At 43.0% G+C, this 18,393-nt stretch overlaps 1 protein-coding gene across 9 annotated transcripts in view; it reads left to right on the plus strand.

Annotated features, from left to right (window-relative positions):
* The window catches only part of cd276 (CD276 molecule), a 344,803-nt gene that overhangs the window by 127,897 nt on the left and 198,513 nt on the right, over positions 1–18,393 (plus strand). For 8 of the 9 annotated variants that reach the window (XM_068015424.1, XM_068015430.1, XM_068015428.1 and 5 more), the window contains exons 3-4: positions 2,473–2,814; positions 3,787–4,083. In XM_068015424.1, coding sequence (XP_067871525.1) covers positions 2,473–2,814; positions 3,787–4,083 — 639 coding nt within the window. Of the gene's footprint in view, positions 1–2,472; positions 2,815–3,786; positions 4,084–4,182; positions 5,183–18,393 lie in introns of those variants that run through there. The other variant, XM_068015432.1, reaches the window with a different exon arrangement.

Below are 18,393 nucleotides of genomic sequence, written 5' to 3' on the forward strand. Positions count from 1 at the left end.
ACACTTCCATCACTGCCTTGTTAAGATCAATCAGGGGAGGCCAAGGGTTGAAGTACAGTTCAGTCCAAACATACAGTGCATTTTCCCACCAAAGCTTCAAGTAGAAGGGGTTTGTTTCTTAGCAGTGTGAGAATGCAGGGCGGACAGTTCGTTATTAATCGGTCTTTTTTTTTCTGTAGTTCCTGAGCGCTAAGCCTAGATATGGTTTGTTCTCTAGTAAGATCAAAGTTTATGACTTTGTGCATTTCACAGCCCGGACATTGCAAATAACCTGGAGCTTAACTCTATAGGGAATTTGCATTGGAGGGAAAAAGCTCTCAGTGCACTGACAGAATATCACACTTCTGTGAACCAGTATCCAAAAGGCTTCTCACCATTTTTGTTGGACCAGGGCGTTAAGGTTTACAGACAGATGGAGTTAAGATGCAGATCAGCCATGACCTCATTGAGTGGCTGAACAGGTTTGAGGGGCTGAATGGCCTCCCGTTTGCCATGTCCACACAAGAAGAAATTATGAACTATAAAACGAACTGCTGATTGAACTCAAAATGGACACCTTTGTGCTGCAAAACGAGATGGAGTAAGAGGTCGCAAGACCTGTTGTACTGCAAATACACGTGGTAAACTGCTGGATCCCTGAATTGATCGACATGTCTGGTCAAGTATTGAAGAAAGCATTAGAAATGTAAATGGCCCATTCAATTTTGATGGCTGCACCTCTTCAAGTTGTGCTTACAATGACTGCAGATGTGGAGACTCCAAACTCTAACTCTGGATAAAGGGTGTGGGAAAAAAATCATGTTATTAAGATGGCACGGAGATGAGCAACATCCAAACCCATTGTCCAAAAATGGCCACAACATCAAACACCATTTCTGCAAACACAGTGGGAGAGAAACTTTGGTCATCCAGTAGAAACCAAGTGTCTAAGGAATTTTATTGAGAATTCTTCTGTAGCAAAAGTCAGAAGGAAGAGAGACCCATCCGAGCAAGGAGGGGGACCCTGTCAGAAAACCATCTTGAAACTACCTAGAGACAGACAAAAAGGTGACCTTTGAAACTCCCTACCTGCGAAATTGTAACAAGATCTTCGCCATTGAACTGTGACCAAGATTTGACCAAAGAGGTCTGTAACTAAAGCATCTGCCCACCTGAAACTTTCTGAAGTTTGTCGTCCGCGAAGCAGGAAAAAGGAAAAACAGGCCTGAACTGTTTTAAAGTCTTCCTCCTGGGGAAACAAACAAGGTTTCACAAAGAACTCTTTTTTAAAACCATCAGAACAAGCATGCTATCTTTTCATCTCTATCGTTGTGTGCGTGTGTATACGCGTGTATCTTGGTATGTGTGTGTGTGTGGGTGAAGTTGTGAATTTTCGAGTATTAAATCAACATTTATCAGTCTTTACACCTATGAGAGAACCTGTTATTTGTTTATGGACCATTAAAAACTCAGAAGATTAAACACTTTTTAAAAACGCGTTGTCTTTGGTCAGTTGGGAGGTGAAAAAGGGAAACCACCCCTGTCATTTTTTAATTGTCCATAACATGTTCCTTTGTTCCAATGTTGCACCTTACAATGGAGCAGACTGTGTTAGTAAAAACAATTGGGCTCTTTTTCCGCTGGATCTATTTCCATAATGTAAAATGTACATTCTCCATTGCGTCTTTAAATTAGGAAGTGCAGCAACAGTGGAGACCCAATTTCACAGCAGCTTGTGTGAACTGCTGTTGGACACAACATCTGTGCTTCTGTCCAGAAAATGGGAAGGTAACGCTTGGCACTATAAACACTTGAACAAGGCAAGATGACCAGGAGTTAATGGAACTGAAATGATTCTTAGCTTGACACTAGTAATATAATGTAAGCAGAGGGAGGAATCCTTGCCTATTCACGTAGTTAGTGGCATTGTGGAAGGGAATGTGCAGGGCCACAGAGCTATAGTCGATAACCTTTGGACATTCAACAATCCTGTCACTCTACAAAATTGCACACTTGTTTTCTGCTGCTGTTAGTTACCTGTGGGGATGGGGGAGGGAGAATGAAATTATTTGCCTGAATTGAATAAAAAATCATCAGTGACCTGCTTTAATACAACTATGGATAGCCGATTGACTAAATTAATAATGAACGTCTTAATTATTTATATCTTCTCTTTGAAGGAATTACCAGCAATGTGGATGTGGTGAGCAAACTACAGAAGCAGTTGTAATTAAGGTTTACGAGAGGATGACATTCGATACTATTAAAAGAATTTACAGCCATTCGGCCCAACTAGGCTGTGCTAGTCTTTATGCTCCACATGAGCCTCCTCCGACTCTACTTGGTCTAACCCGAACTCCTTCAGCATATCGCTCTTCTCCTTTCTCCCTGATGTACTAGCTAACCCTTAACTGTGTCTGTGCATCTAGGGCTGCATAGCAGAATGCAAAACCTTTTGGAATTCACAAGCTTTTTCATTTTGATTTCTTCCAGGAGCTTTGGACATCCGAGTTCCAGAAGTCCCTGTGGTCGCCATATTTGGAAAAGACGTCACCCTGAACTGTTCATTTACCACAGATGCCAACTTTTCCCTTGATGACCTCAGTGTCATATGGCAGCTCACTGAGACTCGGACGATGGTGCACAGGTACTCATTCCAACAGGACCAGCAGGCAGACAGCTTTGTGAATAGGACTGCACTCTTCCCTGAGGAGCTGGAAAAGGGAAACGTTTCCTTACTTTTGAGGCACACCAGGATCGAGGACGAGGGCAGTTTCACCTGCTTTGTGAGAATCCAAGACCACAGGAGCGCGTCCATCATGCTCCAACTGGCAGGTACAACAACAACTTGCTGACCTACGTTGGCTCCCTGTCCAACAAAGCCAAGCCTCAATTTTAAAATTCTCATCCTTTGTTTTCAAATCTCTCCATGGCCTCACCCCTTCCTGTCTCTGTAACAGATTCCTAAGCCTTGAGCACTGGAATTCTCTCCCTAAACCTCTTCACCTCCCCTTTTAAGACATTCCTTCAGGCTTGCCTCTTTGACCAAGATTTTGGCCGCTTATCCGAATGTCTCCTTTGACTCCTTGTCAGTTTGCTTTGTCAAATAGCACTCCTGTGAAGCTCCTTGGGATATTTTAGTACGATAACAGCTCTGTACAAATTTTGGTTTTTGGGCCATCTTGTGTTAGAAAGCTGATACCTTGTCTTTTCGTGTGTACGAGAAGGAGCACCAAATGACTTAGTAGATGCCAATTTTGGCAGCTATATGAAGGTTATATGTTGATTTGCCCAACCCTGACTTCCATACATCCTACCTACCTTCCTTCCTCACTCTATCCCTCTCTTCACATCACCCAACAAAAAAGTCCTGCACTGGTGGGTTATGTGGTTCTCGGAAGTTTTTTTTGAACAAAAAAAAAAATGAAGAAATTATGAATAAAATTTAAATTCGTGTGTTCATTAGTTTGCAAATAGTTTAATTTTCTAATTTTAATGTTCCAATTATGGGATCTACCTACCACTTGAGCGAAAGGATTAAAAATGGCCCTTTTGCAAACCTCGAGGCTCCCAACATTGAAACAGGGCAGACCAGCAAATAAGAAATTATGTGACAATAGGATCTGAGTTGCCTGGGCTGCAAGAACCAGGTTGCCAGCACCTGGGGCTTGTATGTGACCCATAAGCTGCAGTTTGGATGATCCTGTGCAGAGATATTGGTGGATTTGTAATGTTATGGAGCAAGCCATGCTGACATGTTGGGAACGCGTTCGCTTTGCTGATCTTTTAATGCTTGTATTGTCTCAGCTTCTTACTCCAAACCCAACCTGCATTTGGAACCTAACAAGAATCTGAAACCTGGTGATGAGGTGGCCATTGCCTGCCATTCCTCAGGAGGCTATCCACAGGCCACAGTGCAGTGGCATGATGGGAAAGGGAGCAACATCACTGAGAACATCACTACTTTGCAAGTAGCCAACGAGGAGGGCTTGTTTGACGTCCGCAGCGTGATCAGAGTGATACTGGAGCCGAACAGCACATACAGCTGCATGGTGAGGAACGAACTACTGAACGAGGAGACTCAGGCCTTGGCAACCATTACAGGTCAGTCCCACATCATTGTTGCCAGCTTGGCAATTTGATGCTTGCACTACTTTTGAAATATAATAGAAAGTTGTAACAGCATAACCATCCCTTTCACAGCATCCATTCCAATTACTGAGCGCTGCCTCAAAGGAGTTCTGAAGTGTTTGAAACATCTGTTCTTTCATTCTGCTGTGTAAGCGATCCAGATGGAAACCACTCAACATCACAATAGGATATCAGGAAAACTTGTTAAGCAATTTTGATGGACAATTTTTCTTTTGCCGGGAGGGCAAGGGGGAGATTTCACCCTTTCCAATTTTGGAGCAATTTAAGCCCATTATAAATATGGAAACTGATGGAAGTGTACCACAAGTCCAGCAGTATCTGAAAGTGAGAGATTGTTTAATTTTGAAATACGACCCCGCCTCAGGACATTTTATTTGTTCAACTTAAACCTGTTTTAATTTACAGATAGTTATAATTTTTTTTTTACTTCATAATGTAGAGCTGTGGTAAAGCAGTTGAATAGAATTACTGTACCCCACTACATAGAGTAAATAAGGAGAAACCATTTCCACTGGCAGGAGAGTTGAGAACCAAATGGCACAGATTTAAGATAATTGGCAAAAGGATCAGAGGGGAGATGCATTTTTAAAAATGCAGTGAGTTATTATGATCTGGAATGCACTGCCTGAAACGATGGTGGAAGTAGATTCAATGCAACTTTCAAAATGGAATTGGATAAACACTTGAAAAGGAAAAAAAAACTGCAGTGCCATGGGGAAGCAGGGGAGTGGGACTTATTAGATAACTTTACTAAGGAACCTGCATAGGCACAATGGGCTGAATGGCCACCTTCAGTGCTATATCATTCTATATTAAGATGGTAGGGATGGATATCTTTATAAGTCATAAAGAGCCCTCATGCCACAGGTCTTTCTAATTCCGTCACACTTGAGTTAATGACTGATTAGCTGAAGAGATGTTTCAATTTCTATTGGGTACAGTTAAGGCTACCTTAACTTAACAATTGGAAGCTTTTAACCAATTAATTTGGAACAAAAGGAATTGTACAAACAACTCAATGTTTGCTGAACAATTGTTATTTTCCTTAATTGGATTCTGAAAATGGCATTTAACTTTGTTCATCCAATAAATGCTATTTCTCTGTGTCTTTGCAAATGAGGTTAAAAATACAGATGGAATATAAATCTGATTAAATAGCAGGATTGCTTTGTAGTGCATTTATGCTGTTCTTGTCAGATTGATGCTAAATTGAAGGATTGACAGATTTAACCTTCAGGGTCATTTGTCAATCATTCATCTTGCCCATAATTTAGTAAGACAAGAGTCTATGTGTGCCCATTATTGGTTAAGTGTGTGACCTCCCTAACATTAAATGTCATTGACTTGCGAAATATTAAATAAGAGAAGCTGACAGTGATATATTAGCATATGCATTCTGGTAAACTTGAATTTCAATATCTTACTGGAACCTGTCCCAGAAGTCACCGTTCAGTTGAAGCCACACTTCAGTTCCAGCCTTTATACTGTTAATGCACATGGACATCAGCAGCTAAAGAATGGTAGAATAGAAGTTAAAGGGGCTGTGCATTTGAGAGACACCTGAACATGTGACAATAGCTGTCCAATTGGCTTTTCTCTGCCTTCCTTACACCGAAGGGTGAACCAGCAGATGATTCCAACTGTTCAGAACTCCACTCCTTGATACAACAACAGGTGGGACATGAAGGCCCACTCATCAGTCACCATGTGGAGACAGGCAGTCATGGTAGGCTTCAAGATGTGGAGGCCACATTGTAATATTTTAATTCCAAAAGAGAAAAATGAAAAGTTGAGATCATCGCTCAGTCCTCTAGAATCTTAAACCTCCTGGGACCTAGAAAGGGCCCTCAAACTTCAAGATAATTTAGACGCTGCGCACCTTCAATCGCTTCATACATGGAAGTTCTGGCTATAAACTTTATCACAGAACTTTCCTGCTTCCGAACTTGCTTCCACAGAAGATGCGGGGCTAAGCTTTGGGAACTGGTGACATCCCCACTTGCAGTTGCACCGCACTGCATATGAATGCGTCGTACCTCCTCCCTGTTGCATTAAGGTTCAGTTGCAAAGATGAGAATCCTGAGCAGTCGAGAGTTTTTGTTGACATGCAAGTGGTGGAGTTCAGAATACAAACGCTCAAATAAAACCCTTGTTAATGAGCCCCTCAGTGCTGTATCACTCCTGGTATTTTTAATTGAAACAAAGTTCCCTGGTGCGTAAATTCTTTTTCAGGCATAATGCAAAAATATTTGTTTTTGTGACTCAAAATATGACTTTCCTTTGCCATGCAATCCCATGTTTGCAGTCTAAAAATTCAAAGCTACAGGCTTGAGAATGACCAGAGAAAGTTTATAGCTGTTTGACACGTTATTGCAAGCTGGATGTCAGCTTTGAGCTAAAGGGGAAAAGTTCCAGCATGATGGTCAAAACATGCAATTAGTTGATACCATTAGCCTCTAGCTATCCAGTGAGTTTGCCAATCAGGACTGTGGGCCCCTCAGCAGAGACTTGAAATCAGAGCACCATGGGTGTTGGTAATAACTGTAATGTATCGTCACGCACTGAGGTTTCCCCTGAAGTCAGCAGTCTTGCTGTTGTGCAAATGTTCAAAACTTTATTTTTACAGCAAGGTAGGAGTTCTTCTCTGGTTGCCATGTGTTAGTGACATCGTAATCACAGTGGGAATGTTCCCTCTGGCTGTCATGATTTTAGCTTTGAGTAGTCAACATAAAGGAGTCTCTTTTTTTTAATACTATCCTAATGATACCAGTAATGTACAGCAACCAAAGGAATCTTCCTCTCATGTTAACAGATGGAACAGAACAGAAACTGTTCCCATTTACAAAGCCGCTTTTCCTGAGTTAATATTGCTGACTTGCCAACTGGCTTTGTAAATTAAGAAATTACAGATTCACAAGCTAGCAATTTTAAATTCAAATAAGTTTGTTCGGAATTCACAATGCAAGTTCCAAAAAAGAAATTCGTTAGGCTCAACCTGTATAAAACAGAAGGATAGCCCCAGATGGAGTATTGTGTCCAATTCTGGGCGCAACACTTTAAGAAGGATGTGAAGATTTTAGAAAGGGTACAGAAGAGATTTACCAGATCCGTTTCCGGGATGAGGGATTACAATTATGTGGACAGATTGGCAAATCTAGGGTGGCTCTCCTTGGAGCAGAGGAGGCTAAAAAGAAATTTGTTAGACATGTTTCAAATCATGATGGGTTTTGATGCAGTAAATCAGGAAGATACTGTTTCCAATGGCTGAAGGAACAATAAACGGAGGACACAGATTAGCAGTGATTAATGCCTCTGGCTCTTTTTCCAATGAGGAAAAACTAATGTACTCAACAAGTGGTTAGGATTTGGATTGCATTGCCTGGATAGGGTGGAGGAAAGAGATTCAATAGTAACCCTCAAAATGGGGATTGGACGAACATGTGAAGGAGAAAAAAATGGCAGGGGTGTGAAGAAAGAACCAGGGAGTGGGACTAACTGGATTGCTCTTAGAAACAGCTGGTGCAGGCTTGATGGGCTGAATGGCCTCCTTCTGTGCTGTATTATTCTGTGATTCTATTGGGCAATGACAGATTTAGAAGGCAGAGAAACCATGAACTAAGTTGGTTAGGAAGGAGTTTGTGATCGCGATAACATGTAGTTTGAGGAAAGATTACTGGACGACTTATCTGCCAAGCTTTCCTATGTTCTTGGGACTTGACTTGACACGGAAATAATCTAGAACAATGAATGCTGAGAACACAACTAGTAGCCTAGCTTAGAGGAGCTGCTGAATGACAGTGTGAGGGAACTGTTAGTGGCTTTAGAATATCCACGAATCGCAATGCTTCAATGATCTGGTCATTTCAACCATGAATTGTCGGCGTGATGCCTCCTTTGAGCCAGTACCCTGCTGGTGAGTTAAATGCTTGCTATTTAACCAAAAATATTTGAAAGCAGTCAACAAGCAAACAGATAGTGGAGTTAACTTGGGACATTTTTCTATATCCTGGTCAATATTTATCACATCCACCAATATCGCTCGAACAGATTATTTGGTCATTACCACATTGCTGTTTGTGGGAGCTTGCTGTGCACAGATTGGATGCTACATTTCCAATGTGATTATGCTTCAAAAGTAATTCATTGGTAGTAAAGCACTTTGGGATGTCCTGAGGTCATGGGAGGCAAGTTGTTTTAATAGCCTCCTGTGTTTAAACAAATTTGCTGTGTTCGTTTTGTCAATTCCCCTCCAATTGGCTACATGAGGTTGCAACTCCACCCATCCTCCCCAACCCCAGATCCCTTGCCCTAGTAATCTCAGACACCTTAGTCCTATTAGCACTTTTGTTTTTTTTATTATTAATTATGTGGTTTGTCCTGCTTGAATTTTGTGGGCCTGGATATTGGATCAGAGCTGTTGTTACTGTCGTCGTCTTGTAGGTGGAGAATAACAACTTGCATTCATATAGTGTCATTAACTGTGCGAAATACCCCACTGCGCTTCACAGGAGTGTTATCAAACAAAGTTTGATGCTGAGTGACTTAGAGAGAAATTAGGAAGGCTGGCCAAAAGCTTGGTCAAAGAGCAAGAATGGAGAGGTAATGTGGAGGAGAGGTTTAGTGAGGGAATTCGAGTTTAGAGTCTTGGGCTGGAATTTTACATTGAGGCGGTGGCCCCGTCCATTTGTTCAAATGTCAGCGGAGAGCCCGCCTCTGCTGGGCCTGGAAGCCACGCAGCAATTTGGGTTGGCCCAGGCCCTTAACTGGCCTCTGTCTGCGTTTCCGTCCCTCCGAGGCAGGAAATCCTGCCTCCAAGAGCTGCCGGCCAATCAGAGGGTCGGCAGCTCCTCACTCCCAGCAGTGCAACTGGGAGTGGTGGCTACTGCTGGGACTGGACCCAGCGAGAGGAGCCACCGTGGTTGCTGGCCTGGGAACAGAAAAGTTGGGATTGGTCTTCGTTGGGGGAGTGGGGTGGCATCGGAGTTTTGGGAAAGGGGGTAGTTTTAGTGGGGGCAGCCCTTACTGCTGGGGAGGCCTTCCTTGGGGCACAGGGTGCCCGATCAGGTGGGCGCCCCCGCAGCCTGCAAGGAGGCCGCCAGGTTTTACTTGTAAGATACCAGCGACAGCAGGAGGAGGCCCGTAGGTGGACATTAATTGGCCACTTAAGGGTCTGGGGGAGGCGGGCCATTTGTCGCCTCCCATCTTCTGGTAAAATAACAGCGGTGGTGGGTAGGTGTGGGAATGGCATCCCCCCTCCCCCGCCTCCCAACCCGCTCCCTGGTGGGGAGGAGAAGGGGTGATAAAATTCTGGCCTCAGTAGCTGAAGACATGGCTGACAATGGTGGAGTGATTCAAATCGCAGATGCTTGAGGCCAGGACTGGAGGAGCAGAGATATCTTGGAGGGCTGGAGGACATTAAGAGATGCGAATGAGTGAGGCCATGGATAACCCGAGGGATGGACAAATACCTGTCCTGACCACATCCTGAGAAAACAGGATTGCAAGTTAGAATAACAATATGAGCTGTATGAAAATCAACGAGAATATCGAGCTGATATCTATCTGGCTCCTGAATCTCCATGGCACATGTGGATGTAACCAATGAAGATGAGGCATGGAGCCATGACAATGAGTATTCTTGTATACTATTGGAGAAATTGCATATTTTTATTCATTCTTGGGATATAGGCATCACTGGCAAGGCTAGCCTTGTGGCCCATTGCTAGCTGCCCTTCTGAAGGCGATGGTGGACCTCCTGACTTGCTGCAGTCCCTGTGCTGAAAGTGGACCTACAGTATTGTTAGATAAGAAGTTGTTCCAGGATTTTGACTCGGCAACGATAAAGGAACGGTGATGTATGTACAAGTCGAGATGATGTGTGAGTTGGAGGGGAGCTTGTTGTTACCTTGCGCCTGCTGCCATCACCCTTCTAGATTGCGGCGGTTGAAGGTGTGGGAGGTGCTGCTAAAGAATCCTCGGCGAGTTGCGACATCACACACTGCAGCCATAGTGCGCCAGTGGTGGAAGGAGTCAATATTTAAGCAAAGTGGATAGGCTGCCAATTAAGCTGACTGCTTTGAACTAGTGACATTGAGTCTTGTTGGAGTTGCATGCATCTGGATAAATGGAGATTATTCCATTGCACTCCAGCCTTGTGCTTTGTAGGTGGTGGAGAGCCTCTGGGAAGTCGGGAGGCGAGTCAGTTGCTGCAAAATGCACAACTTCTAACCAACTCTAGTAGCTACAGCATGAAAGTGACTGGTCCAGTTAGAGCGTTTATGGTGTCTTTGGTGAGTTTCTCAGAGCTTCCATGTCATGAAGTCATAATTTTCCTGTTCTTCTTGCATGTTTTTGTGCCAATGTTTCCAACTTCACAGCAGAGCATAAGTGTGTGCGGAGGTGGTGAAGGAAATTATCAAACACCACTCAGTTTAACACACAGGCTGTTCATAACTCCTACAGTTGTGAAATGATGGGATGAGATCTTACACACTGCACTTGTTTTGTCTTTGCCATCCATAGTTGAAAATAGTGGAATGAAACTGTGGCTGCACCTCTTATATAATTATCAAACTAAGGCTTGCGTGGCACTGCAAGTTGAGAGTACTGATGGAAGTCATATGACCCCAGTCCAGTTTTTGCGTGATCCAGTTCACTGCTTAGTGACGTTTTCCTGAACCTCTGGATATAAAACGAAGTAAATAAAATAGTTCGCTTTTGAGATGCCCCAACAATGTTGCCACCATATATCATGCAGCTAAATATATTTCAGAATGTAGTAATTTTTTTTCCCCCATTGGGTATGGACGTCGCTAGCAAGTCCAGCATTTGTTGTCCAGCATTTATTGCCCATCCCTAATGGCCCTTCACAATGGAGTGACTTGCTAGGCCATTTCAGAGGGCAGTTAAGAGTCAACCACATTGCTGTGGGTCTGGAGTCCCATGTAGGCCAGACCAGGTAAGGACGGCAGATTTCTTTCCCTAAAGAACTTGTGAACCTGATGGGTTTCTACAACAATTGATAGTTTCATGGCACCATTACTGAGTCTAGCTTTCAATTCCAGATTTCAATTATTATTAATTAATTGAATTTAAATTCTACCAGCTGCCATGGTGGGATTTGAACCCCTGCCCCCATGGCATTATCCTGGGCCTCTGGATTACTAGCTCAATGACATTACCACTACACCACTCTCTCCCCAAGATTGCTAAGGCCTTCATGAAAATAGCTGAGAAAGGAATCATACATGGTGGGGCATATGCTATTATTCAGTGAGAGTTGAACCCGATATATTTTTTCCCTCTCTCTCGTATGTTACCTCTCTTGTTTTTTGATATCAGATCATGTTTGTAGTTTTGCTCAATAGGAATCTATGAATAAACTAGTTATGGTATCCATTATGATAGGTTAGCTGTGGCTCCATTGGTAGCACAACCGGCTCTTGCTCGGAGGGTCTTGGATTCAAGTTCCACTCCAGCGTCTTGAGCACTAACATCTAGACCCACGAACATCTAGACCCACGCTCTAGTGTAGCGTGGAAGCAGTGCTGCATTGCCGGACGGTCTCATCTTTCAGAAAAGATGTTAAACTGAGGCCTTGTCTGCCCTCTCGGGTGAACATAAAAGATCCCTTGGTGCTATTTTGAAGAAAAGCAGGTGTGTTCTCCCTGGTGTCCTGGCCAAGATTTATCCCTCGATCAACATCACAAAATAAATGGAATATCTGGTCGTTATCGTATTGCTGTTTGTGGGACCTTGCAAATTGGCTGTCTTGTTTTCCTACATTACAACAGTGACTTCATGTCAGGAAGTATTACCTGTATAATGTTGGGATTTCTTGAGGTCGTGCAAGGTGCTGTTAAAAGAATTTATACTAAAAGTGATTGACCGCTTTTTAGCGGGGGCTTTGAGGCTGTTCTGCATGAGCCTATGTTGTGAAACATTAACATTGAATGAGGTGTGGCAGTAATAAACAGCACACTCAACGTGACTCTGCTGATCTCTCCCGTCAGTGATACGCCTGGCTTTCTTTTCTCACTTCCCGCTCTGGTGGTCTGGCAAATGAAAGGCTACAAAATTCATTTTGCTGGTGATACAGCCTTTGGGTTCATTAAAACTGAAGCAAGCTGTCCAAGAGAAAATAAAAAAGAATGAACTCACAAAAGAGTGGTCTATGGATGAAAATTTTTGTTTTTGGGCAGGCGAGAGAGAAAATATTCTGTGGTTGGTAGTGGCTTCGCCTCCATTTTCTCTCCTGATTTGATTTGATTTGATTCCCTTGGTTCTGATTGCTTCTCTGGTGCCTTGTCCGATTGGACATGTGTGACCCTAGACAGTAATTGGTGTACGATGTGACCTTTGAGGTGGGTTGGTCAAGCCAAGTCTGATCTAGGGACACTGAAGCAAATACTAGGTTCCTAATTCCTGGCTGCGCCAGCACAGGCTGGAGGTTGACCCTACAACCATCTTGGTGTTTACCTCTCAGTACCGCTCTGAGTAGTGGCTTCATCAGTGTAAACCATACAAGATGGGCGAGTGAAAATCTCATCTTCTGTTTGACAAATGTCAGCCAGAGTGGGTGCAATGGAATAGATGCCTGAATAGCATTGTCATTAGTCTTTTAAGGAATAAGTTATAACAACAGTGAAAAGTGTGTGTGTTTCTGTAGGCAATAGCAGCCCAAAATGTAGAAATGCCTTGTTCCACAATCTGTGGCAGGGCAGCAAGTATTTGAGCAGTCCCTCTTGCCCTGTGCACTAGGGGCATGGTGCAAGTTCCACTTGCCCTGTAAAAGGGGGAATTGGAATGGAGTCGCAGATGCCCTTCGCATAAAGGCATGCCTTTTTACTTGAGGGTCATGGTACCACTCTCCAAAATCTCTGCTCTGCCAATTCCGGTCTCTTGAGGATCCCCTCTTTTAATCACTCCACCGTTGGCAACCATGTCTTCAGCTGCCCAGGGCTTAACTCTGGAATTCTCTCCCTAAACCTCTCTGCCTCTCCCTCCTCCTTTTAAGATACCCCTTCTCGTGCACAGTCTGACTTGACTTGTATGCAGGGATGGGTGGAGTACCCCTACAGAGAGAGAATAGTGGATAGTCCCACTTAGCTTGGATAGGAAGGGAATAGCACAAGGTGTCAATGAGGAAATGGGAAGCATATCTTAATACACAGATTGTGCAACGTTAGTTATAATATAAAAGCAAAATACTGCACATGCTGGAACTCTGAAATGGGGATAGAAAGTGCCAGAAATGCTCAGCAGATCTGGCAGCTTCTGTGTCGAGAGAAACAGTTCATGTTTCAGTTCTATGACCTTTGATTAGAACTAACAAAAGGTAGAAATGTAACAGTCTTTGAGCAAGTGAAAGGACGGTGGGGTGAAGAACAAAAGGGAAGGTCTGTGATAGGACAGAGGGCAGGAGAGATTAAATGATAGAGGTCATGGAATAGAAGACAAATGGAGTGCAAAATAGTTGTCGTTGTAGAACTGGAAAACTTCAACGTTGCTTCACATTTTGCCTCCTGCAAGGATTCCATTCCATTCTCCCAATTTCTCTGACTCCAACACATCTGTTCTGACGATGCAATCTTCCACAACAACACTTCTGATATGTCTTCCTTTTTCCTCATCCAACCCCCCTACCCCTCAGTGTTTGACAGGGCTCTCAACCGTGTCCAACCCATTTCCCGCACTTCTGCCCTCACCCCCTCCCTCCCAGAACTGCAACAGAGTTCCCCTTGTCTTCACTTTCCACCTCACCATCTTCCACATCCAAAAGATCATCCTCCGCCATTTCTGCCACCTCCAGTGTGATGCCACCACCAAACACATCTTCCCCTCCCCTGTTAGCATTCCAAAGGGATTGTTCCCTCCGCGACACCCTGGTCTACTCCTCCATTGCTCCTGTCACCTCGTCCCCTTCCTACGCAATCGCAGGTGGTGTAATACCTGCCTTTTTACCTCCTCTCCTCACCATCCAAGGCCCCAAACACTTACCAGGTGAAGCAGCGATTTGCTTGTACTTTTTTTTTTTATTTAGCACACTGTATTCGCTGCTCACAATGTGGTCTCCTCTGCACTGGGGAGACCAAATGCGGATTGGGTGACCGCTTTGCAGAACACCTCTACTCAGTCCGCAAGCATGACCGAGTTTCTGGTTGCTTGTTCACGCCCACATTTCTGTCCTCGGCTGGCTGCAGTGTTCCAGTGAAGCTCAAAGCAAGTTTGAGGAACAGCACCTCATCTTCCAATTGGGCACTCTACAGCCTTCTGGACTCAACATTGAGTTGAATAATTTCAGACCATGAGCCCCATTTTTTTACTACTTATTTGTTTTTTAACCATGTGCTGGCCTTCAACTTTTTTTTCATGTTTTTGCTTTCGGACAGAGCTGTTCATTATGATACCATTAGCTCTCTCTCTGGACAAATGTTTTGTCTTTTACTAAAACTAATTAGCTCTCCATTTGCCTTCTATTCCATGACATTGCTATCATTTAAATCTCTCCTGCCCTCCGTCCTATCACAGATCTTCCTTTTTGTTCTTCACCTTTCTCCACCCTGTCACTTGTTCAAAGTCTATTACATTTCTACCTTTTGCCTGTTCTGTCAGTTCATAGAGCTGAAACATTAACTCTGTTTCTCTCTACACAGATGCTGCCAGACCTGCTGAGTGTTTCCGGAACTTTCTGTTCTCATTAGTTTTAAAATGTTCATTAATGACCTTGCTATAATAGGATTTTCACTTCATCATTTACTCTTAGTGGCTTAAGTGACCATGAAAATCTTCCTATTGAGCTGCGAATTAAAGCAGTTTTGATTGTTTAATCTGCACCCTAGCTGAATTAAGGTAATAGCAATGAAGGACATACTTGAGGATGTGATCAGGTGCTTATTCAAATGTGACCTTTTGTTCTTTCTTTTCTTTCTCTTGACCTAAGAACCATAGAATGATGCAACCCATCATGCCTATGATGGCTTTTGGAAGAGTTATCCAGTTAATCGCACTCCCCTGCTCTTTCCCCATAACCCTGTACATTTTCCCCCTCCAAGAATTTAGGAATTCTCTTTTGAAGGTTACTATTGAATTTGCTTCCGCTGCTCTTTCAGGTAGTGCAGAAAAGCTCATTACGTAAAAAATGTTGCCTCATGTCGCCTTTTGATTCTTTTGCCAATTACCGTCAGTCTGTGCCTCTGGTTACTGACTGTGCTGCCACTGGAAAACATTTCTCCTCTTGACTCTATCAAAGCTATTGATGATTTTGAACACCTCAATCAAAGCTCCTCTAATCATCTCTGATCAAAGGAGAACAGCCCCAGCTTCTCCAGTCTCTCTATGGAACTGAAGTCCCTTAACCTATGTACCATTCTGCTAAGTCGCCTCTGCACCCTATCTGAAGCGAAGCCTATCCTATCAAATAGAGCATTTGGTAATTTTTAAAGAATTGGGCATATAGGGACATATCACCCTGATATAATCCCTCATTGGCCTGCCTTCTCCATTCATATTTATATCCCACATATACTCATCTGGAAAGGGACTAGGGTAGCCAACTCTAGTTCGGTATATTCTTGGAGGTTTCATCACGAGTTACTGCCTCGAGCCACTCCACTAATGATGCACAGCACCAATGTGAGGTGAATAATGGATTGTATGTTTTTGTCCATTTGATAAACAAAGCTTCCAGTTGGCTAAGAAGAGTATTAAAAATTCATGATGGATACACTGCTTAATCTGGCCTTGCGTCCTTCCATTGATTTTTGTTTCAGAGCTGTCTCTGATGTGGGAAAATCACCATCAGCAGTATGAAACGATTAAAAGTCCGGGGGTGGGAGCATTAGGCAACTCATAAAAATGTCTGGAACGCAAAGCAAAAGGGATGAATCCAATTTTAGTTCCAATTGGAATTTTAATTGGCTCCAGTAACCAAAGTTAATATAATGCAGCACGTTCCTTCCTACCCATGTAAGCAGTCCACTTCTTCTTTGGTTTGAACTTAAAGCCTCCAAATTGGCTGGTGCTATTGTCTCTTCCCATTGAGCATCAGCTGCAATCACAGAAGTCAGGGCAGGCTGAGGTTGTTCTCAATCGCGTATAGAAGAGCTTTGCAGCTGTCTCTGCCCCGCCACCTCTGTCTTCTCCCTTAAGTCACTCGTTAATGTTAAGTTCCAGAAAGCTGCTTGTTGGAGGATAATCCTGGAGCCTATCTTTACTCAGTTTCACATTGTACAGAGTAAAAGAATTACGAACATGTCGCTCCTCACTCAAACCCTGCAGTGTCAGTAAGAGTCTCCTTATAAGTACTCAAGACCCCAGTTAAAACCCTCAATTAAACAATTGATACACAATTAACATTTAAAACCTACCCCTTTGACCAAACTTTCGGTGAGCTGTCTTTCTGTGCTTCTATGTTAAGTATTGTTTGATCCTTTGGAGTATCAGGGAAGTTTGATTATGCTAAAGCCCCTATATCAATACAAGCTGTTAAAATAGCACACGAAGGAATTTGATATGAGTTATGAGGAAAGATTGGATAAACATGAGCTGCTTAGCCTGGAAGGGAACTATCTGCAAGGTGATCTTTACCAAGATATACAAGGTGGTTAGGGAATGGAAACTGTAAATCTATCACTTGAAATTTTGAGAGTAGGACAATGGAATATGGGCTCAAAGTACTAAAAGGTAAATTTAAGACTGATATCAGGAGGTGATTCTTCACAGAGTGATCAGCTGGAATGGACTCAAAGTATTGGAAGTGAAACTTTCGAATTATTAGAGAATCAATTGGCTAGAGCGTCAGGTGAGCTGTAGATTCTATATGGATGAGTGAAAATAGGATAAATGGCCTTCCTCATCTTGTGATGTTAACAGCTTGTTATATATTACTCAGCATCATTTTCAAGCTATACACAATTAAATCTTCTCGTAATCTACCTAACTTGATCAAGCTACCTTCAAAGAAGAGATTGCTCGGGCACAGTCAAGGTATGTTCCCTCGAAGAGGAAAGGTAAGGTAAACAAATCCAGAGCCCCCTTGATGACAAAAGAGGTAGAGATTAAGATAAAGAAGAAAAAGTGTGCTTATGACAGATTCTAGGTCAAAAATACTATTCAGAACCAGGCTGAATATAGAAGATTCAGAGGGGAAGTGAAAAAGCAAATAAGAGAAACAAAGAGAGAGCGTGAAAGGAGACTGGCAGCTAGCATTAATGGAAATCGCAAAGTTTTTAATAGGCATATAAATAGTAAAAGGGTGGTAAAAGGAGGAGTTGGGCTGATTAGGGACCAGAAAGGGGATTTACGCATGGAGGCAGAGGGCATGGTTGAGGTATTAAATCTTTGCTTTGCATCTGTCTTTACCAAGGAAGATGATGCAACCCAGGCAATGGTGAAAGAGGAGGTAATTCAGACACTAGAAGGGCTTAAAATTAATAAGTACAACATGTTAGATATGCTGTCTTTACTTAAAGCGGATAAAGTACCAAGACTGGATGAGATGCATCCAAGGATACTGAGGGAAGTGAGGGTGGAAATCGCGGAGGCACTGGCCTTAATTTTTCAGTCTTCCTTAGACTCGGGAGTGGTGCCAGAGGACTGGAGAATTGCAAACGTTACACCCTTGTTCACACAAGGGTGTAAAGATAAGCCCAGCAGCTATAGGCCAGTCAGTTTAACTTTGGTGGGGAAATTTCTAGAAAGAATAATTCGGGACAAAGTCAATAGTCACATGGACAAATGTGGGTTAATTAAATAAAGCCAGCATGGATTTCTTAAGGAAAAATCATGTTTGACAAATTGGCTGGAGTTTTTTGAGGTGGTAACAGAGGGTTGATGAGGGCAATGCGGTTGATATGGTATACGTAGAATTTTAAAAGACATTTGATATCGTGCCACACAACAGACGTTTTAGCAAAGTTATAGCTCATGGAATAAAAGGGATAGATACGGAATTGCCTGAGTGACTGGAATCAGAAAGTTGTGGTTAATGAATGTTTTTCAGGCTGGAGGAAGGTTTGTAGTGGAGTTCCCAAGGTGTCAGTGTTGAGACCCTTGCTTTTCCTGATCCAGATTAATGACCTACACCTTGGTTTACAGGGCACAATTTCAAAGTTTGCAGGTGATACGAAACTTGGAAGCATTGTGAACTGTGGAGGAGAATGATGTAGGACTGCAAAAAGATATAGACTGCTTGGTGGATTGGGCAGACAGGTGGCAGATGACGTTCAATGCAGAGAAATATTAAGTGATTCATTTTGGTAG

This window comes from Heterodontus francisci, chromosome 35, assembly GCF_036365525.1.
Source record: "Heterodontus francisci isolate sHetFra1 chromosome 35, sHetFra1.hap1, whole genome shotgun sequence".
Taxonomy (NCBI): domain Eukaryota; kingdom Metazoa; phylum Chordata; class Chondrichthyes; order Heterodontiformes; family Heterodontidae; genus Heterodontus; species Heterodontus francisci.